Source organism: Stylophora pistillata, chromosome 11 (assembly GCF_964205215.1).
Source record: "Stylophora pistillata chromosome 11, jaStyPist1.2, whole genome shotgun sequence".
In the NCBI taxonomy this organism is placed as follows: domain Eukaryota; kingdom Metazoa; phylum Cnidaria; class Anthozoa; order Scleractinia; family Pocilloporidae; genus Stylophora; species Stylophora pistillata.
In genome coordinates, this window is record NC_142529.1 from 30,875,245 (window position 1) to 30,899,614 (window position 24,370).

The 24,370-nt window shown below is 39.5% G+C and overlaps 4 protein-coding genes across 4 annotated transcripts; 1 reads left to right on the forward strand and 3 right to left on the reverse strand.

Annotated features, from left to right (window-relative positions):
* Positions 1–230: 230 nt before the first annotated feature.
* Positions 231–4,496, reverse strand: LOC111336337 (uncharacterized). The gene has a single exon (XM_088738230.1). It carries the CDS (start codon positions 4,066–4,068, stop codon positions 880–882), a length of 3,189 nt encoding a protein of 1,062 aa, XP_088594356.1. The 5' UTR covers positions 4,069–4,496; the 3' UTR covers positions 231–879.
* An 831-nt stretch (positions 4,497–5,327) lies between these two features.
* On the reverse strand, positions 5,328–11,768 carry LOC111336338 (BTB/POZ domain-containing protein 19). Its single transcript, XM_022942416.2, has 8 exons — positions 11,417–11,768; positions 10,890–10,958; positions 9,925–10,087; positions 9,143–9,196; positions 8,829–8,888; positions 8,127–8,327; positions 7,043–7,168; positions 5,328–5,771 (listed from the first exon to the last, which is right to left on the reverse strand). The coding sequence occupies exons 1-8, from the start codon at positions 11,497–11,499 to the stop codon at positions 5,643–5,645; spliced, it is 885 nt and encodes a 294-aa protein (XP_022798151.1). The 5' UTR covers positions 11,500–11,768; the 3' UTR covers positions 5,328–5,642.
* A 375-nt stretch (positions 11,769–12,143) lies between these two features.
* LOC111336336 (uncharacterized) lies at positions 12,144–22,641 on the reverse strand. The gene is made up of 16 exons (XM_022942413.2): positions 22,345–22,641; positions 21,975–22,048; positions 21,302–21,384; positions 21,057–21,135; positions 20,818–20,891; positions 20,126–20,282; positions 19,896–19,955; positions 17,603–19,395; positions 17,025–17,381; positions 16,577–16,678; positions 16,166–16,270; positions 15,007–15,044; positions 14,765–14,843; positions 14,134–14,309; positions 13,289–13,379; positions 12,144–12,571 (listed from the first exon to the last, which is right to left on the reverse strand). The coding sequence occupies exons 1-16, from the start codon at positions 22,357–22,359 to the stop codon at positions 12,501–12,503; spliced, it is 3,354 nt and encodes a 1,117-aa protein (XP_022798148.1). The 5' UTR covers positions 22,360–22,641; the 3' UTR covers positions 12,144–12,500.
* LOC111336339 (uncharacterized) lies at positions 22,594–24,113 on the forward strand. The gene is made up of 2 exons (XM_022942417.2): positions 22,594–22,662; positions 22,794–24,113. Exon 2 carries the CDS (start codon positions 22,810–22,812, stop codon positions 23,614–23,616), a length of 807 nt encoding a protein of 268 aa, XP_022798152.1. The 5' UTR covers positions 22,594–22,662; positions 22,794–22,809; the 3' UTR covers positions 23,617–24,113.
* Positions 24,114–24,370: the final 257 nt, after the last annotated feature.

Genomic DNA, 24,370 nt, shown 5'->3' on the forward strand with positions numbered 1-24,370 from the left:
TCAGCCTGAATTGTTGACTGTTCATCATACCGTCACAAACCTATGTATCTCCATTGAGATTGGGAGCCAGTTATTATCTATCGCCCCGGGGAAGGGTCAGTCGGAGGATTTTCAGGCGGGATCACATGGTTTTCAGGGGGAACGGAGTATACAGAGGGGACTACAGAAATTAACTGCCAATTAACACCGAATGAAGGGGGAAAGTTGTACCCAAGACCTGACGAAATAAATTGATCCGGCGTAAGTTTAATAACACTGCTAAATCAATACATTGATAAAGCTGAAAATGTTTTACTGTGTACTGTGGGTAAGTTTTCTGCTTTGAGAAGGACAGCAAATATTAACAAAAGGAACTTTGAACTTGAACTTTATTTTTATTTAGACACGGTAAATCTATCAGATAAAATGATAATATTATTACAATCTATTATTACAGTTACAATCTATTTTAATCTATATAAACATGATCTAAAATTTAAAAGTGAAATAGAAAAAAAATAAAGAAATTCTGCTTTACATAGATGCCGTGTGTGTTTTGTCGATTCAGACGAAGAAATTGCGACAACCATTTCGGAAGGATTGAAGTGATTTTGCTTGCCGCAATTCAGGGGACAAGCTATTCCAGATAACCGCACCGTTATAGCTAAAGCTATTTTTCAGGAAATTGGTGCGGGGCAATGGAACAGCTAGTTTGTTTTCAGAGTTCCTTAGATTATATGGAGGATCACATTTAGTGAAAAGAGAACCAAGATAGTCGGGCGCAAGACCATGTATAGATTTATAGACCATGGTGGCCACTTGTATTTGTCGCTGAGTATCTAACCGTCTCCAGTTAAGTTGCACAAGGAAAACAGTCATACTAAAATAAAGAGATAAAATCTATTCAGAGATCCCCCCAGTGCTGTTCCAGAGAAACAAAAGAAATTCTACAATTCTGTTATGGAGTTTGAGATCGAGCAAGTCCTTGCTTTCTGTAAGGTTTGCTGGGGGACATAATAATACCGGGCCGAAACATACTGATAAATTGTGTGCGTCCATTTTGTTCGTTTCCTTCTGGGCAGTGACACGCAAGAAATGATTCAACAAATACACTAATGTTTCTCTGTTGTGTTGTGGTAACTGGACGAGCAGCTTGGAAAGAACACGCTTCTGTGCAGCTAAATCTTGATCTTGAACCTGCTCTTTAGCTGCTTTAATCAGCATTTTGGACAAAGATTCAGTAATGAGTGGCTCGGGAAGTTCTCGGAGATAATCTTTCAGAATTCCAGCGATGACATTGATGTCAGGATAATTCTCTTCTGACAGGTTGACTGTAGTGCTATCTTCGTCAAATTGCGCGTGAAGTTGCTTTTTCCGTCGGGCGTTTCCGGAAATCCGATAGAGACCTACATTTGACAGTCCGCGCTTCTCAATCTCTTCGACACACTTGCGAACGATTAACGGAACACTTGCCTTCTCGTTTCGTGAAGTCACATTGAGTTGAAAGCCGAACACGCCGGAACTTCTGTCGGAATGAGCTCGTTTTAGCAACGCCTTCATCTCTGTGAATTCCATTTTGAGGTGAATCGCACCTTGTGGATGCAAACGAAACACGGTGCTATGCTGCTGGCCGCATCGGACAAAAGGTGACAGATTGAAGGAAACTTTAGCCACTGGTTTGTCAAATTCGTGACCCGGTGTGAAACAAGACAGACAGATTTCACGGCCATGCTGAACTTCAACATCAAAGACTTCATCCCATGCAATGCTTTTTGAAGCTCTTTTAGAGCTCGTGAAAGCTTTACGCTCAAAGTCAACTTCAACTGCACAATAAACCTTCTTTTTCTTCTCCAGTAGTTTCTTATCTGCAAATGGGAGGTTAGTGGCTCTGATAACGTGTAAGGACACCATACCAGAGACCGCGTGGGACGACAATAAATTATGTCCACTATAGTCATCCGGAAATATCAAGAAACCGACATCTACCTCGCTCCTTAGTTGATAGCTGTCGGTCAAATCTTGCGAAGCAAGCTGATTGGTTAAACTGTTCTCAGTCATAGACTGAAGACTGGCGCGCCTTCTGATAAATGGAGACCGTTTAAAGTGACCTGATGGCGAGGCTGATCCGATAGAAAGCTTGGACTTCGCGCCTTCCTCTGGAACAGGATTCAAAAGTTTCAGATTCGGATGTGATGATCGACTTGTTAGTCGTCTGGGTCCGGTGGGAACCTGCAATCCACCAGAAACGATGGAATTTAAAACAATTGAGTGTCTTTCCTGCTCAGTAATATCTTGGCACTGTGATTCACTTTTTCGCGCTGGCCTGCGAGGTGATGTTGGCGCTTTATAAGACTCGGATCTCTGGTCATCTTTGTTTTTATCTCCTGTCTCAGCTCCGTCTGAATGTGATTTGAAGGCGAATGCACTAAAAATTTGGCTTAATGACAAACCAGAGTCTTTGCGTGAAGGAGATGGCGTTCGCGGCGTAGGGGATTTTTCCGCTGTGGTTTCGCCATCCGTGGATCCACTCCAACTATTTCTGTTTGATTTTCCATCTTTGGGGCTATCAAAGATGGAAGAAGAACTTGATTTCCGACCGGTTAAAGCATCTTTATGAGAAGCAACAGGAGAAGATGGTGGAGTTGGCAGCAATCTACGGTTCCTTGGCTCCGAAGGGAGACTCAGTAGTGGCTTCGATAACGTGGGAGAATTGCCCTCACTTCGACTGTCGCTATTACATCGACTTGTCCGACCGCCATCGGATGGCACCGACGGAAGTCTTCGCCTTGCCTTCGGGCTCTCTCCGGGGGAACTCGGAGGACTTTGGGGAGTCTGGCTCGGAGTGTAAGCCTTCAAAGAGTCTTCGTCAGACATGCTCTTATTCCCAACTGGGCTAGGAACTGCGAAATCATCGAGATCATCAAAAATCAAATTAACAGAGGTAACGGGTGTTAAAGTACTTGACTTGCGGTTTGGTAACGGAGGGGCTGTTCTTTTTGATAAAATGATTGAATCAGCTGATGGTTTTCTTGTTGGAGCTTCAGGTTTATTAATGTCTCTTTGTTTCAAAAGAGAACTGGCCGAGTTGCCTTGATCTTCAGTTGAGGGTCGGCCTTCTTCTTCGCGACGTTCAGAGTTTTTCTTCGCTGTCTTCAAGCGATTGTTTTGTGCTCGAATTGCTTTAATAAGTTTTTCAATAGTCGACGAATCTCCGCCAATTTGCAACCTGGAAATTTTCTGATGATTTGCATTTTTGTCCCCTTCAAAATTAGCCGTTTCTGTTTGAATAGTTTGTTTACCTTCGTTACTGGGCTCAGAGCGGGAATCTTTAGTTTTGATTTTAAAAGCTTTCGATGTTGTTTCGTGAGGGTTTTTGCTTGTAGCTATAGATCCGTTGATTTCTTCAGAATATAAATTTCGATCAGTCAACAAATCACTTGTTCTGATGGTCAAAATCAGCTTGTGCGGTATTTGAATCATTCGTACAACATCGTCTACATGAAAGCCATCAATATCAACTTGATTAACTGAAATAATTTCATCGCCGACCTCCAGTAACCCGTTCACATCAACAAAACTTCCCTGTGCAACGCGTGATACAAATATTCCATTCTTCGTAAATGAACCGTCACCTTGTCGAATGAAGAAGCCCAAGGGCGACGCAGAATTTTTAATAATCACTACATCGCGAACTTTGCATCGGTCTGAATTTCCAATGTGATTTTTACCGTTCAGTTCATCCGATGCGGGGAGCTTTAAATCGCTGGTTTCGTGTCTGCTGGCGATGTCTAACCCTTGATGCGATATTCTTGTGTTCTCTAATTCTTGTTGATCCGTTGAGAAGTCACTTTTATTGTCTATCGCTTGTATCTTTGCTATGATGGCAGGAGTCAATGTTTTCTGTGTAACATTTCTTTGTGCGGTTTGCGCCATGTTGCCTGGAGCGGGAGTTGAGGCCTTAGGTGTCGCTTCAGCGGAGAACTCATCGAAGCTGAATTCGATCTCGCTCAAGTCGTCTGACGTCGGTGACACGTTTTTACTCCATAAATTTTTTTGTCGTGGCGTAAATGTCCTAGCCTCCCACATCATAGATCCAGCACAATAAACGAAGCAATAGAATACTTCACCTCAAGGTCATATCAATCAAATAACAAATAATAAAACCTTTTTTACTATGACGAAGGAAATCTTGCGCGTCACCAAGATATTCAATAGCTTCTTGAGTGCTGAGTATTTGGCTTCCACACTTCCAAATAACTGTATTCCTTTGCGAAAAGCTATTTCTACTTAAGTAACTCTGCCAGAATTAGGCTTTCACACCTTCAATATGTATTTAACCACTAAAACCAGCCCAGTCGTATGTATGTATTGTGATCGCATAATTGCAAAAAATTTGCATTACGTCGCAAAGACTTTCAGCATCACAAACTTGAGCGAATTAAATAACGTTATTTTAATCCAATAAGTGGACGTATTTAGGATGTTTTTATTTCATACTCTAGTTTCTGTGTCTGGAGCTAAGTTTATAGAAAACAATAGCTTAAATATTAGCTAAAATGGATAGTTTTCCGGCGGCGAGTCCATAAACAAATGTTCTACAGCAATATCACTGCTGACGTGTGTATACAAAGGCTTTAAAAACATTTATGGCGCCAGCAGCATGAATAACCTTTAGGGCACTTATTGTTTATGTTTATATAACAAAACTAAAAAAAAAACGTCTAGAAAGATAAATTATTAAATTTCAAACATCAGACCTTTAGCAGCCTGATGTAAAAACACGTCGTATCTTTTATATTGCTCTTAAGAAATACTTAGTACTTGAACTCATCTCAGGGAGATCTATTTTAAGTTTCGATTGATAATGATAGTAATTTTCTATTTGGTAATCAGCAGTCAGTAATTAATAGGATAGAAAAAAAGCATAAGACAGACAAGTACAGACAGAACATCAATTAAAATTTCGCTTGATGTAGGACAAAAATAACATTGTTATTAGCAACAGGAAAATGAATATTAGATTACGTTTCAAATTTTTGTTGCTTCGAAAATAGCTTAAATATGAAAAAGCCTCAGTCCCATAGTAAGAAGGAATATTAAGCGTTTGAAGTAGATTCTTCCAGGTAATCCCGCAAGAAAATCTGGTGCAACACGAAACAACTAAGTTTACAGGAGAAATAAAGGAAATAATCAAGTTCTCTCTTCGTAAAACGAGTTACCAACCATCTTTAGTTTCAATAACGCATTTGCACCTCAGAGTAAAAGTACAAACACTTTTATTGGAAAACTGGGAATGGATATGGTAATGAAGATATTGGCTCATTAGGCTAAAAACAAGCAACAGTATATGCAAAAACATTCTTAGATTTAATGAGATTATTTCTAGAGTAAACTTTGTTTGCTTAGTTTGCAGGCGAAAATAGGACTACATAAGCGATATGGTATAAAAATAAAATTCCAAATTTATAATTTTTTTTTCTTGCAATTTATGTAAAAGAAAAACAGATCCTAAATACCACAAGAAATAATAATTCTAAAGAAAATAATATTTTTCAGATATTATTCAAAGTCATACTCGCACACGATGAATTCAAATGCAGTGGCTCTCGTATTCTTGCCAATTCTACCAATCATCAAATACCGGTATTGCAGGGCTGGTCAAGTTAATGAGCCTCGGTGTACATTTCCCGCGGTTTTGTTCCTCGGCGCGGTCGTGGTCTGGGTACAGTAGCGCTGTGTTTGGGTGATTTTCTCAGAGCGTGATATTTCCACGCTTCAGATATTTGTTTGATCTGAAATGGACGCGAAACTTGGTTACAACGTGAAAATTCACACGTCCGCTGGCGTGCGTGCGTGCACGCTGGCACGGCATGACAAGCACGTGCAAACTCCAATTAAAAAACCGCGTGTGCTGTACGCAAGAAAGCGTATTATGGAAATAACACACGAATCATCTAAAGGTCGGCACACACGAGGGGACTAGTCCCTGCGACTAGTCCCACCGACCAGTTTCATGCGACTAGTCCCTTCGTGTGAACTACACATTTCTGTGGTCGGAGGGACCAAAATTTGGTCCCTGCGACTGGTCGCACGAATTCAAACTGGTTTGAATTCGTGCGACCAGTCGCAGGGACTTGTCGCATGAAACAAATGTTTGTCCCTTCGTGTGAACTGTTTGTGCGACCAGTCCCTGCGACTAAACGGTAAATAAGCCAATCACGGGTCAGTATGATGCGTGACTTCCGGTATTTGTAAACATTGCAGTTTCTAATGATGAATTTTCCCTGACTTCTAGATTTCTACAACTGAAGAATAAAAAACTATTTCTAGTTTTGTAAACATATACAGATGTCTTGGAGCCGTTTTGATGAAATTTTTACCCTATTTGACTGTGTCTGTTAAAAATAAAATAAAAAAAACAAAAACGGAACACGTAAAAGCATGAATAATCGGACTGAATAAGTGTAGTTCGTTTGCGCTGATGTTTAATAGTGCTACAATGAAAAGTTACCAAATTTTAATTGTTTTCGTGTAACGCCCCAGACTAAGAGACATCTTTGCCTCTAAATTTTCCTATGTTCTTGTGCAATTGAGTGCCCTCGCGTGAACACCTTAAGGGACTAGTCCCTGCTACCGGTCCCCTCGTGTAAACCCTTCAAAGACTTGTCGCGGGGACTAGTCGCACGGACTAGTCGCAGGGACTAGTCCCCTCGTGTGTGCCGACCTTAACGTTCACATGCACACACGCATGCACGGACCGAACGCGCACACGAATAAAGAAGGAAACTTTAGACACGGCTTACTGCACACACCATAACATGCAAATGAAAACAAAAGGCCATGCCACAAGTGTTAACGAATGCGTGTGCACTTACCCATAGAAAACTGCTCACCAACTTCGAATTTACTTGCTTTAGATTCTGAATGAAGTATACACTACTCAACAAAAAATTTTTTAAAATAAAAATTTGCAGAGAAGTCTGTGGAATTGACTTTGTGTAGGAGTAGGTACTAACAAGAAAGTTTACTGGTTCCGTGCTGGAATATTTTCACCTAAACTTACCGGAATCATTCTATCCTTCTCATTGTCAAGTTCAACTTGTTTAAGTTCTTCAGGCGTGAGTAAGGCAAGCCTGACATATTGGATCACATTCTGTGCTATTTCCGCAACTGACTTACTAAGAACCACCTTGAAATAAAAGGATAGACAAGCTGGAAATATTCGTCTTCGTTTCCTGCTCATCAATACTAAATATGGAGTCTCCCAGACCATTTGGCCCATTCAAAGTGTGATAAGCAGTAATCTAGAGTTAACAAAGTAACAAAGTGTAAACTCTACACTTTAGAATAATGGCCAATACTGTCAGAGCTTATCTCACTTTCTGCAATGTCAACCCTTTGCACCACTCCATTGGTATTCATATCTTCCACACTTTTCTCTTTACATTTCCTATGGCACTGACATGGAAAATTTGTTTGGCAATTACAAGCTTATTAAATTGGTAATAATTTTCTTTATTCTCATGACCTTTACATTTGATTCTAGGGTGATATGGTAAGGAGAAATTAGAAGTCAGTCACTCCCAAAGGTTATGCACCAAAGAATACAACTCTCCCTCTTAATGGATGTGGATACAACACAGTTTCCCAATCACCATCCCCCCCCTCCCCCACTACCAAAGCATTTTGTCCACTTTCCCTGAAAACTTCTATTTTATACCTACCCCCTTCTCCCCAGGGTAGAGAGTACAATGAAAGTAAAACGTCCCAAGAATACAAAACAATAATGCACTGACTGATGCACTAATACTTGACATTCAACATTTGTTGATCATGCAAAGAATTGTTCAATATTGGGTGGAGCATTTGAACACAATTTAGGCCTAGGGAGTGGGAATTGGAATGCACCAATCATCAAAAGTTCAAATGCTCAGGTGGCTGGCAAGAGGGGGGAGAGAGGGGGAAGAGAGGGGGAGGTTATTGAAGCTTTGAAGTGATCAACATTTAACCCAGTCAAGGTTTAAAGTTCATTACCTCCCTGATGTGCAATAAACTCAAACAATTTACATGTAGTCTCAGTTACACCACTTTTAGGTTAACCGCAGACACGATAATAAAATTCACAGACAACAAAATAAATATCTTACAGAGTTTACTGTGGCCCATTCCCTCACAGCTGCAAGAATTTCCAGTTCATCCATCATCAGTTTATCACTTTGCAGTAGAAGCGCCAAAGCTTCCTCTGACAGTTCATGGAATCCTTTTGTTCTGAATACATTCTCTGTGTTTTCTTCAATAAAATCTAAACATCGTTCTCTTAACTCCTCTTGTCCATAAGTAACAGCAATCTACATTTAGATATTTAGACAACTGTGACCATGAGCTAACAAGCCATCTACCAGTTGGCTTGTTAGCTCAATTGGTAGAGCGCTGCACTAGTATTGCAGAGGTCAGTGGTTCGAATCCTGTACAGACCTGATTTTTTTCAGGTCCGATTTTCGCTTTTGCATAAATAGCGCTCTCTACTGCGAGGATTGTGCATCATACGTATGTAACCATGACATAGTAAATGGTTGATTTTAAAACTGAAAGTAACTTCTGGGGAATAAAATCACCATGTAGGATACAGGTTTTCCTAATCATCTCTCATTCATATCATTAATTGTTCCAAAATTTCTATAATTAAAAAATGGCACATAGAAATACTGGCTTGGGTTGAAATCCTTACGGGAGACTGGGATGGTTTTCTGTTTTCCACACTTGTAAAAAAAGTTAAAGATCTCTTATTTTACTCATTTGCAGATGATTAAATAACATTTCAATCAAAATATGTTCAACCTGAAACAAACCTGCATTGCCTCTGATGCTGTATCTATGGCAAGAGTTTCACCAATGAACTGCTCACAGATCTGTCAGTCAACGAAGCAAAGATCAATATTAATTAACAAAATGATGAATCATTTTTCAAATAAATATGACACACTCAAGTTTATTCTCGTCACTTTCACACTGAATATGATCTACTGTTCCAAACCCCTAAGCATTAAAACTGTGTACCTCACAGAAGACTTAAATTTTTGGAGACAGGTGGACTATTATACTTTTAGAAATTTTCAACCAAATTCCATATCACTGTATGAACATTCTAGAGTTATACACACACCTTTTGGAGTTGTTCTAAATTGTACTCCATAGCTGAACCCATAACTTCCATAACCTGCAAAAACAAACAAACAAACAAACAAAAAATGATTAAGAGCAAACAAGCAAAGAAAAATGAAACTAGTACACTGAATTCTTAAGTGGTCTATCATTCAAACAATATAATGTAAGGCATTTGATTAATCACTTAGCAGGTCAGTTATTCAGTCAGGTGGTCAATCAGTTGAGCACACCGAATTGATTCAAATAGCTATTCATTAAACTACACGGTTGTCTCACTTTTCACTCAGCTGGACTCTCAGTCAATCAGTTGCACACTCAGTCACCTGGTCAGTTGTCAGAAAGTTTTAGAATAGACATCTGCATTAGTAATGTAAACAGCCAGCCCAAGACATGCTGTCCAGTGCTAATACAGGTGTTTCATTAAGGGCCTGGGCACCAGGCAAATTAACTGGTCATGAGGACGGTTTTGCCAACCTGGTTTGACAATCTGGAGGAAAGTTTATCTTGTAGAGAAGTTCAGGTCAAAAAGTTTTTCCCACCTGTGATAACCAGTTATCCTCCTGCTGAAAACATTAATGAAATCCTTGCTAAAGCACAGACATTTCAATGGGTCTAGGGGTGTGTTCTTCCATAAAATGTAAAATGCGGTTATTAACGCTGTGACATGGCTGAATCATGAAGAAGTCTTTCATCCATAAATTAATCTTGTTAACTAATTCACTCACTTCAATTCCAAAATAGATGTGTCAGTAACAACTGTAGAAAGATATTTTAACTTACATTTCTGTTATCGAGAGTGCACGTATTAGTGTAGAGAAATTCTAGTAGTGACATAAAGATTTCTGGAGTAACATCTGCCAGGACAAGGGGCACATCCTGCTGGTCAGTTTTTGGTCGTACATTGTCTTTCTGATCAGATAGCATTGCTCTAAAAACTTCACACCTACAATCATAATAGATGCATTTATGAAAAAATAAATAATTGACCCAAATTTGTCCATTTGAAAAGTTGTAATCAGTTTCAGAGGTTCCAAATTGAGGTTCTGACCATACACTTCAGTTCACATATATCAAGTTTAATTTTTAATGCTCACCTAAAGTCATTAGATTTTGTCTACTGAGTTGATAAGGTAAATTGGCTAATGTCAATAGTTTCTGAAGCTGACATTTCAAGCATTATCCCTACATCAGAGCAAAACGATGAGTAATTTTCCTCTGATGAAGAGCTAATATTTCAAACCAAAGCTTTAGAAACTCTTTATGAAAGCCAACTTCCTGGTTAGCTCAACCACCTCCCAGTTAGCTCAATTGGTAGAGCGCCAGACTGTTGTGTGGGAGTCGTGAGTTCAAATCCAGCCGGACCAACACTCAGGGTCTTTAATTAACTGAGAAGAAAGAGCTGCCTTTGTAATAATATCTGCAAATGGTTAGACTTTCTCGTCTTCTTGGATAGGGATGATAAATGGAGGTCCCATCTCCTGCAGGGTTGGGGTAGGAGACATTAATTTCCCACACATGAGATTACTGTGTGATGGATGTCCTCCCTGGGGTGGGATGGGTGGGTAAAACAGGGGTTGGGTGTCAATTGGAACGAAAGTTCTGTTCCTTTCTCCTGCCATTCCTGTGGCGAATGAATTAAACTTAAACTTAAATCATCGACTACTTCCTTTATTCATTAGGTTCCTAATAGACCACTGATTATTAAAATCAAGACTTTGAAGGGATATTCTATAGTACAGTCTTACCTTGCCATCAAAATTGCCTTGTTTGCACGGATCACTTTTCTATTAGGCCCCACAATGAATTTCACATCACTACAAAAGTAGTCGAGTAGACGGAAATTTGTTACAAGCTTATAATCAACTCGGATAGGAAATATGGGGAAGGATCAGACCACATTTTACTTCATAAAATAGAGTAGTTTACTTTATACGAGATAGATGAAATCAAAAAATAATTACAGGAATATCAAAAGTTAATTACAGGAAAAAACGAACATTCTTGACACTAGATGGCGGAGGTACCTACGAAGAGATGCTGAGCTGCCTTTCACTGAGCTCAAATACTGCTACCTCAAGCTTTTAACCCTAATTACCAGTTCAAACTAGCAAATTCTCGATATTCATTATATATATCTCTGTTTCTTTTTAATTTTTTTTTGGCTCTGCAACAAAATTAATTGGATCGTATCGTTAGACAACTGCTTCTAATTTGATGGCGTGACAGTTGAGAATTGGAACGCAAACACAATATTCAAGTTCGCTTCTCAAACCTGAATTCCTTTTTATCAATGATTCTTCTCATGTCATCGGCAAATGCCCAAGGACATCCTGGTATTGTGCGTTCTTGTGCCATTGTGCGATGGAAGATAGAAATCTTAACGTCCAAGACTCACATTGTGATTGAAGATTCAAGAAAAGAGAGCTACATAAAGCCCGCGTTTTTGAATTTCTGCTAGGCGACGAACCACAACAGAGTTGAGAAGCGTGGAGACTGGGTTAGAGGAAATTTTCATTAAACTACGTCATATACTAGTCCCTAAAACGTTGGAAATCAAACGGTACCGTGCGAAATTACAGGAAAGTATTCGAAAATGGACGCAAATGTCAGGAATCGGAAAGAACTGTCCAACATAGGACATAGGACGAAGCTGTCCAAAGTCGGACGGAATCGTCCAAAATGGGACGGAATCGTACAAAATCGATAGGTTTTGAAGTTGCATTTTGTAGATTCCCAGCTGTTTTTTTCCCTATAGTTACTTCCTCGTTGTTCCCCGGGCTCTGCTGATAAAGTCTTGACAAAGGAAGAAGAGAACAGTGAGACGCGCAAAGGACAAGTCTGGCGTTTAATTCATGCCCATTGCACGCATTTCTTGCGTTCAGTCTGCGATGAATACGCAAGGAAAAGGAGACACTTCGTGGTGACTCAAGCGGTCTTGAAAACACTTTTGCCTTTCAGGGCTTTATCAACTGTCTACTCAAGTAAGATACGCGTAAAAGTAAAATTGCAGTTTTGCATTTATCTAATCAAACAGTCCACATTAAATACACAGAACTTTGTAACAAGTTAAGCAGTCCATAAACGACAAGCGATGAAATCAATTGTACATTTACAGCTTTTACGCTCAAAAACGTCATCAGATTGAACTAGGATAAAAAAAAAATAGGAAAAAAATTTCCTCCATGCACTCAGCCATACACTTGCACGTCAGTAAAATCTGGCCTGGGAATTTTCCTACAAAATGACGCCCTAAACGCTGAACTTGCAATCGTGCTCTGACATCTTCACGATTCTTAGTAAAATAAGAAAATCAGTTTTCAACAACACTGCCTTCTCCCGAAAGAAGTAAATATCAACTATCCCTTGATTTGCACAAACAGCAAGTGAGCAGCTGTTTTCCTCAAGTTCTCTATGTTGTAGGAATTTCCTGAAAAAGAGATATTCGCAGATAAACAAAAACGTCTCCAGCTAAATACACGATGGAGCAATCTTCAAATGAGAATACACCGATCGTCTTCACGGGGAAACACAAAAGGATTATCACATGTGTGAGGCTAGTGAGTCCAAGACAATGGCAATTCAAATTGGACGCCATATTTGGATTCGGTGTATTGATAGTCATCCGTAACCGCTCTATGATTGGTCTAAAGTTCACCAACATCTCAACCAATCACGTGCAACACTAAAACCAATCGCGACGTACTCACTCACGTTTTCTCGCACTTATGTAAGCTTGCGTGTTTATACTTTGGATTCTCATTGACTCCTTTGGTTTTACGACACTCAATCGACAGGCGCTCTATTCTTCTATTCTACGTGTATTTCTTGAATAAAACGTTGATGAAAGGACCAAATTTCTACCAGCTCGACGAGAGGAACAATTTGAAGTTGCTGTTACCCTCCTTTCTCGTGATACTTTTTTTTTTCTTTCTTAGTTACGAAATAAGTTGTACAAAAAAGCGCTTTGAAGGTTGGATGAAGAGAAGTGTAAAAGTCAACTTCATTGTACAGTAGCATACTTTTTGCAACGCAATTGCTACACTGACCGTGGTGACTGTAAAACGCCTTCAACCGGTAAGCGGTCTTTTGAACAAATTTCGTCTAAACGGAATCGTAAGAGGAGAAGAAATGAAAAAGTATTTACCTTGAGGAATGAAGAATGTCGAGCCTGTGTGAAGTATTGCCGAAGATTTGTGAACTGTAACCTTGACTCTTCCCTTGATAATGTAAAAAACCTTGCAAAAAGTTGTTAATAGGCGTCAGTTCAATTTCCCACTAATACTTAAAAAAGTTAACAAAGCAATGATTACAAAGTAATGATAATTCTTAAAACTGGGTAACAAAGGGTTGATACGTTGGCAATGCTTGATCTTTCTTAGCTCATTCGTTCATTTTCTTTTTTCGTTCGTTTCTACTCTTCGCTCGTTCGTGTCTGTCTTCGTTAGCTCGTTCGCTCAGTCAGTTATTTCGTTCATATACAACTACATAAGATGAATTTTCTTCGCAGGATTGCAACAATATCAATCGTTTGTTAGGAAATTCTGGGTCAGAGTAATCCTGAAAAAGACTGATGTCGCAGACACTGGTACAAGCTTCGAAAACCTGAGCAGAATTTATCATCAGATTCAAGTCAATTACAACTCAGGTTTTGAAAAGGTAATTCAGTGTCACAAGCAACAGTCCTTCTCTGGACTACACTCATCAACACTGTTACCATGGGTTCACAACTGTTATAGCTTACGAGCAGGCCCTAATAATTAGCACCTCGGTACAAATGTTTCTTCACCCGTATGAGGCCTTGAGCAACGCGAGCCGGCCAGCGGTCTGCAAGAGTCTAGCACTAGATCCCCAGAAAACTTCACTTCGACTCGCCTCAATTCTTTCCGTGGGCGAAGGAACGCACGTCCTGCGGCTCAAACAATGAGAACCTGCTCGTAAGATATAACTGTGATACCAAGTTTGTTCACATAACAAAGAAATAAAGCCTACCATTGTATCTTGTCGTACAAACTGCTTTCCCTTTTCGGCTTCAGGCCTCAGTATCACCTGACCGCCTCCAAACAGAGGCCGTGAGATGTATTTGTGAACAAGAAGTGGGTCGTTCTCCTGCGGGGGTTTTCCCGAGGGATTCGTGAAGTTTAACATACCGTGGGTATGGAAAATATCTGGAAAATACAAATGTAGGTTATCGGCGGGCGTGCTTATTTAGCAATTACTGAAAGTAGAATGGTTTGTTTGCTTTTGGTTTGGGTTGGAGAATTGGTTACCGAATCATCGCTCAACGCACTCTTACCTATTTGAAAAAGAAAATGGAGGAAACACATTTTCCCGCGCTTTTCAGAGTGTACATTTTTCCCAGCGTTAACCAGTAACATGATTTCCCGCGTTTGACATCAGCTGCACGTTTTCCCGCCCTTTGTGAGGGTCCTATTTCCATTCTTCGAGTTATGATTGATTAATTTCACCATTTGCGCTTATTACGACGCCAACTTTTTGTGTGACATCACTAACAAAGACGTGACATTGAGAAAATTTTGCCCAGTTGATAAATCTCTGTATTCTTTTTATCTTCCCAGCTAGTTATTAACTAATAGTATGCAATGAAATGTAAAACACTTACCCATGGCAACTTCTTCGTTGTTATCTGAGTTTAACACAGTGCCTTTAGGGTTTAAAATCTCTTGGAATCCTTCTAAATCCTGGAGTAAATAAATAAAACAAGTTTTGCACAAACTCATTGGCTGCTTAAAAAGCTCCATTCAATGTGAAGGAATCATTCGTAATACATTAAAAGAAGCTTGACTCGCTGAACCCGGCAGCAAACTTAATTAAATAACAGAGAGCTGTGTAAGTAGAACTCACATTGTCCACTTCATCCTCTGAAGAATCAGGAGAGTTTGCTGCAAAGTAAAATGAAAAAAATCCTTCACAAGGGTCTGACTGTTATACAGAAATTCTCCATAATTGACGTTTTAAATACATCATTTCTAAAAGTCATTTCGGGGAAGATGGGAGGTCTTGCTTGTTGAAAAAGACCACATTGTATGACAGAGAATTAGAATCTCAAAACAAATTGGAGACTGGGAGAGGCAGTCAACACAGAAGGCAGAGCTAAGTAAAATGTTACATGTCTTGAAAAAGCCAAGCAACAATAAAATGAAAAAAAAAGGGAGGGAGGGGTGAAGGAAAAGAGGGATTGGAAAGAAAGGTATGAGTAGGGGAAAGGGGTGAGAAGGGAGAGGTGAGAGTGGTAAAAAGGCAACAGGAAGGGAGCAGGAAGGGGAGGAGTAATGAGGGCAGGAATGGATAGGGAGAGGAGGAGGGTAGGAACAAAACAAGAGAGGAATAGGGGAGGGAGGGAGGGGCGAGTGACAAGGAAGAGGTGAGAGTGGTAAAAAGGCAACAGGAAGGGAGCAGGAAGGGGAGGAGTAATGAGGGCAGGAATGGATAGGGAGAGGAGGAGGGTAGGAACAAAACAAGAGAGGAATAGGGGAGGGAGGGAGGGGCGAGTGACAAGGAAGAGGTGAGAGTGGTAAAAAGGCAACAGGAAGGGAGCAGGAAGGGGAGGAGTAATGAGGGCAGGAATGGATAGAGGGAGAGGAGGAGGGTAGGAACAAAACAAGAAAGGAATAGGGGAGGGAGGGAGGGGCAAGTGAGAAGGGAGGGGTGAGAGTGGTAAAAAGGCAACAGGAAGGGAGCAGGAAGGGGAGAAGTAATGGGGGCAGGAATGGATAGAGGGAGAGGAGGAGGGTAGGAACAAAACAAGAGAGGAATAGGGGAGGGAGGGAGGGGCGAGTGAGAAGGAAGAGGTGAGAGTGGTAAAAAGGCAACAACAGGAAGGGAGCAGGAAGGGGAGGAGTAATGAGGGCAGGAATGGATAGAGGGAGAGGAGGAGGGTAGGAACAAAACAAGAGAGGAATAAGGAGGGAGGGAACTGGAGAGATGGCGTTGTTAATACAGTAGAAAACAAAACAGATGAGAGGAACTCTTTCCTGGTAAATAACACAATCAATCAATTTACCGTTGGTTTGCTTTTTTACAGAGAGCTTCGCAGTTTGTTTCCGCTTCTTCCTGTACTTTGGTGTTGGAGTTGGGTTTTTTATAATTCCTTTGATGCACCAGCCACCTAACAAAGTTAATCAAATCATCATCAGTTACCTCAACTGAGTTATCTTTGTTACTGTAGATGAGGACTTTCCTTCCTTTTTCCGGGCCTGTTGTTGGACTGGAAAGAAATGAGGTTTCAACAACTCAACCAATCATATGGCCATTTGATCCAAAAACTATTGTGATTGGTCAAGATATGTTGGCTCTGAATTTGACCCGACGCCGGTTTACGGTTATTGTCCATCTTTCAAGAGGAGCTAATTTATTATTATCAACACACTTCATGTATTAAGATAAAACAATTTCTCAATGAAGTTAACCATACCTGATTTTCGTCGCTCATAATCTATTCGCTCATTTTTCCAGTATTGTAAGGGCGGCACGATGGTGCGCTTGCTTCTCCTGGTATGCTGTCCATCTGGGGTACCTAGCAAAACAATACGCAAATAAAGTTTCACTTGTTCATTTCGAAACTTCTCCTAATTTCAATAACATGAGGTGACTGAGAGTATTGCTATTCCACATGGGCAGAATGCTGGTCCGTCTCTGACTTCCTCTCCAGAACCTGTCAGGTAGGCAGTTTGCTGTTCCCCATATAAACTCCTGGGTGGAGGGAGTCACTGTGAGAGAACACAACACACTGACTGGGCCAGGGATAGAACCCAGACTTCTCGACTAGAAGTAAAGCTCGGCAGGAACCACCCCTCCCCCTGCGTCTACTTAAAGGATTACTAAACGATATTTTGAGCACGGGGGCATTAGATCCAACTCACCATCTGGTTGAGAGGTACCATTTGTAGTGGTGACCTCCTCCTCAGGATCAACTTCAGAATTACCACCAACACTGGAGCCGCTGGCAGAACCCACAGATGACCTGATAGTTCGAGCGCTACCGGGGGTAAATGTCCCATCTGTGGATTTGTAAGAGCTGTTCTTAGACACAAACGACAGACTAATGGGGGAACTGTCGGCCAGCATAGATGGTGATCCGTGAACGAATGGGGTTGAGGCAAAACTGACCGCAGAAAGACTTTTTCTGTTTGGCTGCTTAGCGGGTTGTACACTCTCGTCATCAGCGTCACTCCCGGCTGAGTGTGACTTCTCTGTTGTCATCTGACGCTTCCTGGAACCTGAAATAAACAAGCAAACAAACAAGAAGAAACTTTACAATACTCAGTCTTTGTAGATATGATCGTGGAAAAAAAACCTAAGGTTATTGATGGCTGTACTTCTAAGAAAAAGACTTGTAACGCCGAGCAAATCAAGGTTGCTTATTCATGCAATCTCTATCATTAACTGTGATCAAATTTACAGTCAACAATGTTACACATGACAGTGTAATTACATGTACCTGTAGCGGATCTTCGCACACTGCCTCCAGATTTAAGAATTGACTTCAATGCTGTCATTGGTTCAGCTGGAGCATCCAATGAACTGCTGTCTTTTTCTGCTCCTTGTAAGGAATCATTTATATCAGCTTTATCATTCACGTCATCTGTTGTTGAAGATTTCTTCTCTGCTTCGGATTTCCTCCCAGCTCGTTTAGTTCTACTAGTTTTACCAGCATTTGTTTTGGTATCCTTTCTCGACGAATCCTTTGCAGTGCTTGTTTCATTCGCTTCGTTCAGCAATCTCTGTTTTTTGGCGTCCACGCTTAATTCAGTAGAGTCGTAACTGTTAGTCTTGGAGGAGTTTTTTGAGCTGTTTGCTTTGCCTCCTCTTCGTTTCCTTGCACACGGTGCTACCACCCGTGAGACCTTCTTCCGCTTGGTTGCAACGCCGTTACTCGACTTCTTGGTAGACTCTGTGCTTGAGGAAACAGTAATGGACACATTAGACATACTCTGTGCTGTATGTTCCACAAAATCTTTGTTCTGCGATTTGATCAGCTCTGCTGCAATACCAACGACACTTTTGTCCTTTTTAGAATTCATTTCTTCATCTTTTCTTCTTCCTTTTCCTTGTTTCCCTCTCTTTCCTTTAGTCACATCGTCAGCCTCGTTTTCCCCCAATGCCATTGACACCCTCCCATCATTACCAGTTTTTTCGTTCTCCAACCCTAATAATTCCATATTTCCACGTTCAAAATCGTCATCGTCCACAACATCAACTGCCACTTGCAGCGCTTCTTCCTCTCCATTTTGTTCATGCACTTTGCCATCCTGTTCTTTTTTCCTTTGCCCTCTGGTCCTCCTTCCCCTGAGTTCCATTGTACCCCCTCCATTTTTTTGCTTGACTTCCACGCTTTCTATCTGCTCTGTTTTCTTTCTACTCTCATTCCCTTTCTCAGGTCTTCCCTTATGAACTGGGGTTTTTTTGATGCCGTCATCATTCTTTTGTTTATCAAATTCTTCATCGTCTACATTGTGGTTTTCACTTTTCTGCTTGCTTTCCCTGGTTATCCTGCTCATCTGATGTGTGACACTTGATACACTTTTTCTTCCCCCTACTTTTATTCTCTTTTGTTTATGTGACTCTTCCACATTCTTCGCCTTCCCTCTTGTTCTTCTCCCCTGAACTGGCCTTGCTTCTTCTTTGTGTGTAACTGTCAAGCCTGTATTTTCCTCTTCAACATCATTTTGTCCCACCACTGACACCATTACACTCTCTGGATCTCTATTCACAGTTTTCTTTCTTCCTTTAGCTGCCCTGTTTAGTGCTGTCTTGTTGCTTGGATATCTCTTTGTTAAAACAGGTATTCGAGATTTATATCCTTTAGTTGCTGGTTCATCCTGATTATCTGAACTGGACCCAAACTCTGGAGACATAGCCTTGTGTTTAGTTCCCTCCAACACAAAACTCTCACTCATCACAAAACTTTCAGCCTGAGAAGACAGCGGCAATTTATGGACAGCTGCGTTGGTCTTCGCTGCACGAGATAAATTACCAATGGTTAGAAACGTGTCTTCCTCAGTTCCTGTTATATCAATAATCTCCTCATCTCCACTCTCATCTGCAACAATGCTGTGTTTTTTTGTAACTGCAGGAGTCTTTTTCATGGACTTCGCTTTCTCTTTATAAGAAGGTTCATCATGAGCCTCCTTAATTACTAACTGCGGATCATCATTGACAACATCAATTTCAGTGTCACTTTCTTCAACCCCCTTGCCACTGGTCTTTGCATATTGACCATCCAAAGAATCTCTATGATATGATAAAATAAAATAAAAAAACACATTTGCAGTATTGTGAAACTTGTAAATTCATGATCCCCATCATTTCATTCTGACAGGTCAGAATACACTTACTCATTTACATAATGATACAGGGCTGCAAGCAAAACAAAAAAAAAATACTGTTGCAGTTTTCTGTTTCCTTTTCTCAGTTTTTCTTGAAAGACAGTAATACTCCACAAGTGTTTCTGGTACTCATAGTTTTCTGAGTTTCAGACATAAAACATAATCATACATTAACTGATTAGAGTGAATTCATTATCTGGGATAATGTAATGTGTGTCATCATTACACAGGAAGATTGTACCTGCAAGCACAATTGTAATCTGAACCTCCTCAAAAATCATGAAAACCTCATTTCTCTACATAAAATAATTGTTTGTAAGAAAAACAGCAAGCCATCAATTTTATGGCCTGCTGTGTTTATATCGTAACATAACTAACATTCAAAATAATAAAGCTGAGAATTACCCAGCATGTACTTGATCACCCTCTGATCCAACTGGTGATTGCCCAGTTATGAATGACAACCTACAGAAAATAACAAAATGCACACATGAAGATCATTTGCCAAAATTCTATTATTAAATCAAAGTCTTCATTCAGTACCGATAATGAGAGCTTTGAAATAAAAATGTCATTATTGAATGAAATTTATTGATTTAACCCAGACGTTCTCCCCTAACCATTCAGAAACCTACCTCTTGCTAATTGGTCCTCTTAACTGTGGAGTTGGTTCTCTGGAGGCCGGGTTTTTAATTGCAGTTCCAGTGTTATTAGGAGACACAGTGTTCTGTTCTGGTGTATCTACTAAATCCATTTTTTCAGGATATGACTTTTTCAATAGGGCATCATCACCTGGGACAGTCACAGTAAAATTAATTTAACCTTTTAATTCCCGAGTGACCATACAGAATTTCTCCTTACAATATCAATAGAAAATCAAGCAGACAAGAGCCAAGAATAAAGAAAAATGTCAATTAGGAGATTTAAATAAGTTGATCCAATATCAAATTAACTGGAGTAACATCATTAAAATTAAATAAAAGACAGTAAGGAGAATTTCTGTGTATCAAGAGCTTCATGTTTGAGCACTTACTAACTGGGTAGTACTACCAACATGGGCCTGAAATCTGTTAGGGAGGGGAGGGCAGGGGGCAAATCTGTGTTTCAGATATGTGTCATGAAATTCACTAAAATAAAAACATTTCTAATCTTGTTACATTAAAAAAAACTGTACTAACTCTGTGTAAGCAATGGTTTTGACTTAAAAAAGTCTGGCAGACAGCATTTCTTATCCCAAAGTCATTACTTAGAAGGCAGCATTAGGTTACAATTCAGAAACCTGTTGTGTTGTAACAAGAAAGCAAGAAGTGCAAAAGAGAAAACAAACCTGATGGTGAATGGTCATTTGCAACCTTCTCAAACACATCTACATCCTCCACTGGATGGACGTTTGCATTTTCCCTACAAAAATTCACCAAACAACCCTTTAGTATATAAACTGGACCCTCCTTCATTTTTGGGCATGACAGTGTCAAATTATAATTTCAAATTAAGGAAAATCAAATGTGAACCATCCAAAAAGTTGGGCCAAAACATAAATACAACCTGTCCTGTATGTGTACATACTTCTCAACAAGATCTTTCTCCACTTTTTGTGTATTTGGAGCAACATTTTCTTCTTCTTCTTCTTCTTCTACTTCTGGATCTAAAATAGTATTAGAAATAGTCACCACATTAAAAATATGCAAAACAAACTGAATTTCGGTCGTTTCATAAACCACCTAATTATGTCAAAAGTGTTCAGTCACTTCATATTTGACACTTTATTTACAATATACTAGAAAATTCTCCTTTTTCAAAGGTAGCCCCACCTGAATACAGAAAATAGTCATCAATGTTTTCAAAACCAAATGAATCTTTCCTGGCTTTTATATTCAGAGGAACACCAGTTCGTCTGTAAGAAATAACAATGATTATCATATATTAGATTTACAATGAAAACTCTGATTGGTCGAGAGCATACAGCCAACAAACAATAGCATGTGAAGCAACTTCATGTATCATCAAACCTCATGTCTGTGTTTACTCAGACATTGGCATTGGTAATTCTTAATATCAAGTTCAACCTCATCCAATGATTGCTCAGTATCACGAGAAAATGCTTACATTTATGAAAGTGTAATTACAAACAAAAAGACCAATTCATAAGTAGTTTCTAATGCAAGTTCTCATTATTAGCTGACATGTGTGTTTCCTTGCCTGCAAGAATGTCTGAGTCCTTGTAAGTACCAAAGGCAATGTATAGATTTATTAAAGACTTATCGATTAATTAATTACTAGTTATTAATTAAGATAAGTTTGGAGAATGTTGATACTGATGTTAGAGCGAGTCGTTAAGACAACACCTTTCAGCTGATATGTTTGTAATTCTCTTCACATGTTTTCTAGGTGTTTTGATTAAATTGAGATAGGGAGTTATAACTGAATAATTTTTGAACATTTAAGGGTCAAATAGATTGAAAGTAATTCTGATATGAGTTTTACCTTCCTATTAGTGGATCTTGAAATGGTTCATTAGGAATATGTAGATTATGTAAGAGAGCATTTCTCCTGGCAGCCTGCAAGAAAAGATTATGGTTTAAATAATTATGGAAGGCCATATGAAGCTTTTCCTAAAAAACGATATCTAATGGAATGTTTTGAGGGACCTTTTCCGGGTACTGCAAACGCCGATCCTGTGATCGATGTAAAAACTGTTCAAACATAAAGTCTGTGAAGAACGAACTTCAAAATGCTATTATATACACTTTTAGGCTAAGAAAATAAAAGCAGACATGGTTTTAGTGACCTGATGCAAAGATCTATAAATATTAGTTTTGATAATACGAAACAATGTTTAATAATACGATCTCACCTTCGCTGCCGCCATTTTGGCTTAACGTTCTTCGCCTATTTCCTTGTTTGCCTAACTTTATATCTGCCCTAAAGAGTCAGAGGACTTAATAAAAACTTTCAATCATATGAAGCTAGGAAATCGAGAAGCAATCGGCAGCTCTGAAGACAGTTTTCCTCTTTAATTAGCCAGAATTTTAGCAAAATGTTTTGATCCGTAAAATTTTGTCTTTCCCGCTTCTCACAATTACGCATGCTCTTTGGCAAATCTTTAGGCAAACCTCGGGCTCATGTAAGCGAGATTACGGACAGCTTTCAAAACCGTGTCTGAAGTTTTCAGGTAATCGTCTCGTACTCTGCATGAATGCTTGTTGAGCTGTGCTTATTCTAGAGTAGAAAAAGTTTGTCAAGTGTTTTAGATCCAAAATATATTACGTAGACTTAAGTTTTTCACCACTTTGTTTTCCAAAGGTCATCAGTACAAACAATGCTGAGTCATAGTCCACCATGGAAAGCGTTTGACTATGAAACAACCCACTTCTGGGTTCACTATGGTCTGTGTACAATCGGTTTTCTACTTGCAGTGATAACTTATGTAACACAAGCTGCAAAACCAGCTCCTTATGGAAAACATCAGACATCTAATCACTCATTTGGCCCTTTGGTTCACCAAAGAGTTGCACACACTGTATCAGATGCAATCCCAGGAGTCTTTCTGTTTTCACTGGTATTTTTTCTCTATGGAATCCAAAAGGAATCCATCAACTTGATATTGTACTCTATGTGGCTTTCTCACTATTTGCATCGTGGAATTATCCACCCCTGGATAATGAGATACAGTAGTCTAAAGACCCCTGTGGGAATATCTCTGGGAGCACTGTTTCCTAACCTTCTATACAGTTTCCTTAATGCTGATTGGATTGGCTCAGCAGACTTCGATGAAAATTACTTCAAAGATCTGCGCTTTGTTATTGGTGTCATATTTTTTGTGGCAGGATATGTTATTAACCGCTATGCAGACTTCTTGCTTCGCGGACTAAGAGCTAAAGGTGATTCCAAATACTACATTCCCAATGGATTCTTGTTTGACTTGATTTCTTGTCCTAATTATTTTGGTGAGATGCTTGAGTGGTTTGGCTGGGCAATAGCAACATGGTCTGTAGCTGGTGCAGTCTGGCTGTTGTTTTCTAGTGCTACATTTCTACCAAGAGCTACAGACAATCACAAATGGTATACAAAGAAATTTGCTGACTATCCCAAGGATCGAAAAGCTTTGATTCCCTTTTTGTATTGAACCTAAATGATCTTGATCTTAGTCAGTCAGTGTTGTAGAATAAATTCAATTGCTGTTTCATTACAGTTATTGTTGTGTTAGAAACAATAAAATAGCTCAAAAAAAATTTATTTAATCTTTTTTTCTTAAACCCTTAAAACATAATGCACAATTTATCTCTTAGATGCTTAACATTTCCAAGAACATTTCTCAAAGAAAATTTGCTGTTAAAAAGATAACATCATCCAGCAGATAAGGTTGTGGACTTGGGAGTAACAATAGTTAAGGATGACTCTACACTCCCCAAAATTACATAATTCCCAAAAAAGGGATCCAGTCAATGGATCCAAGTTATCTGTTGTCTTACCTGGACAAGGTTTGCTTTTATTAAAGATAAGCTTGGAAACTTTCAGCCATAGGTTCCAAGGATACTTTCAGCCATAGGTTTCAAGGTTAGTTATCATTTGACTATCTAAAGAAGATTGCCAATAAACTTGAAATAAATATGTTTGCCAAAAGGAGCCAGAATTGTTCCCCTAAGGACCTTCTGTTTATGGATTTTTACCTTTATGAGGGTAGCTTAATGTTTCAACCATGTTTTGTTATGTGCTGCTTTTGTTTTCTCTCTGTAGTGTCTCAAATTGTGCTTTTGTGTGGTTAGAAGCCTAGACTATAAAATCAGGTTACCTCTCATTTATTTTTCTTCCAAATCTAACTCAGGAGTCTGGGTGATATTGAAAGAAATATTTGATTTAAAAAGAATGAAACAATCACT

Excerpts from the sequence above, each read along its gene's own strand:
- LOC111336337 (XM_088738230.1), bottom strand. The coding sequence starts at position 4,068 with ATGATGTGGGAGGCTAGGACATTTACGCCACGACAAAAAAATTTATGG.
- LOC111336338 (XM_022942416.2), bottom strand. The coding sequence starts at position 11,499 with ATGGCACAAGAACGCACAATACCAGGATGTCCTTGGGCATTTGCCGAT. Across the intron at positions 8,889-9,142 it reads ATTTAGAACAACTCCAAAAG|ATCTGTGAGCAGTTCATTGG; the intron begins GTGTGTGTATAA and ends GTTGACTGACAG. Across the intron at positions 8,328-8,828 it reads CAGCATCAGAGGCAATGCAG|ATTGCTGTTACTTATGGACA; the intron begins GTTTGTTTCAGG and ends ATCTAAATGTAG.
- LOC111336336 (XM_022942413.2), bottom strand. Across the intron at positions 20,892-21,056 it reads GAGAAAGATCTTGTTGAGAA|GGAAAATGCAAACGTCCATC; the intron begins GTATGTACACAT and ends GAATTTTTGTAG. Across the intron at positions 17,382-17,602 it reads TGTGCGAAGATCCGCTACAG|GTTCCAGGAAGCGTCAGATG; the intron begins GTACATGTAATT and ends TGTTTATTTCAG.
- LOC111336339 (XM_022942417.2), top strand. The coding sequence starts at position 22,810 with ATGCTGAGTCATAGTCCACCATGGAAAGCGTTTGACTATGAAACAACC.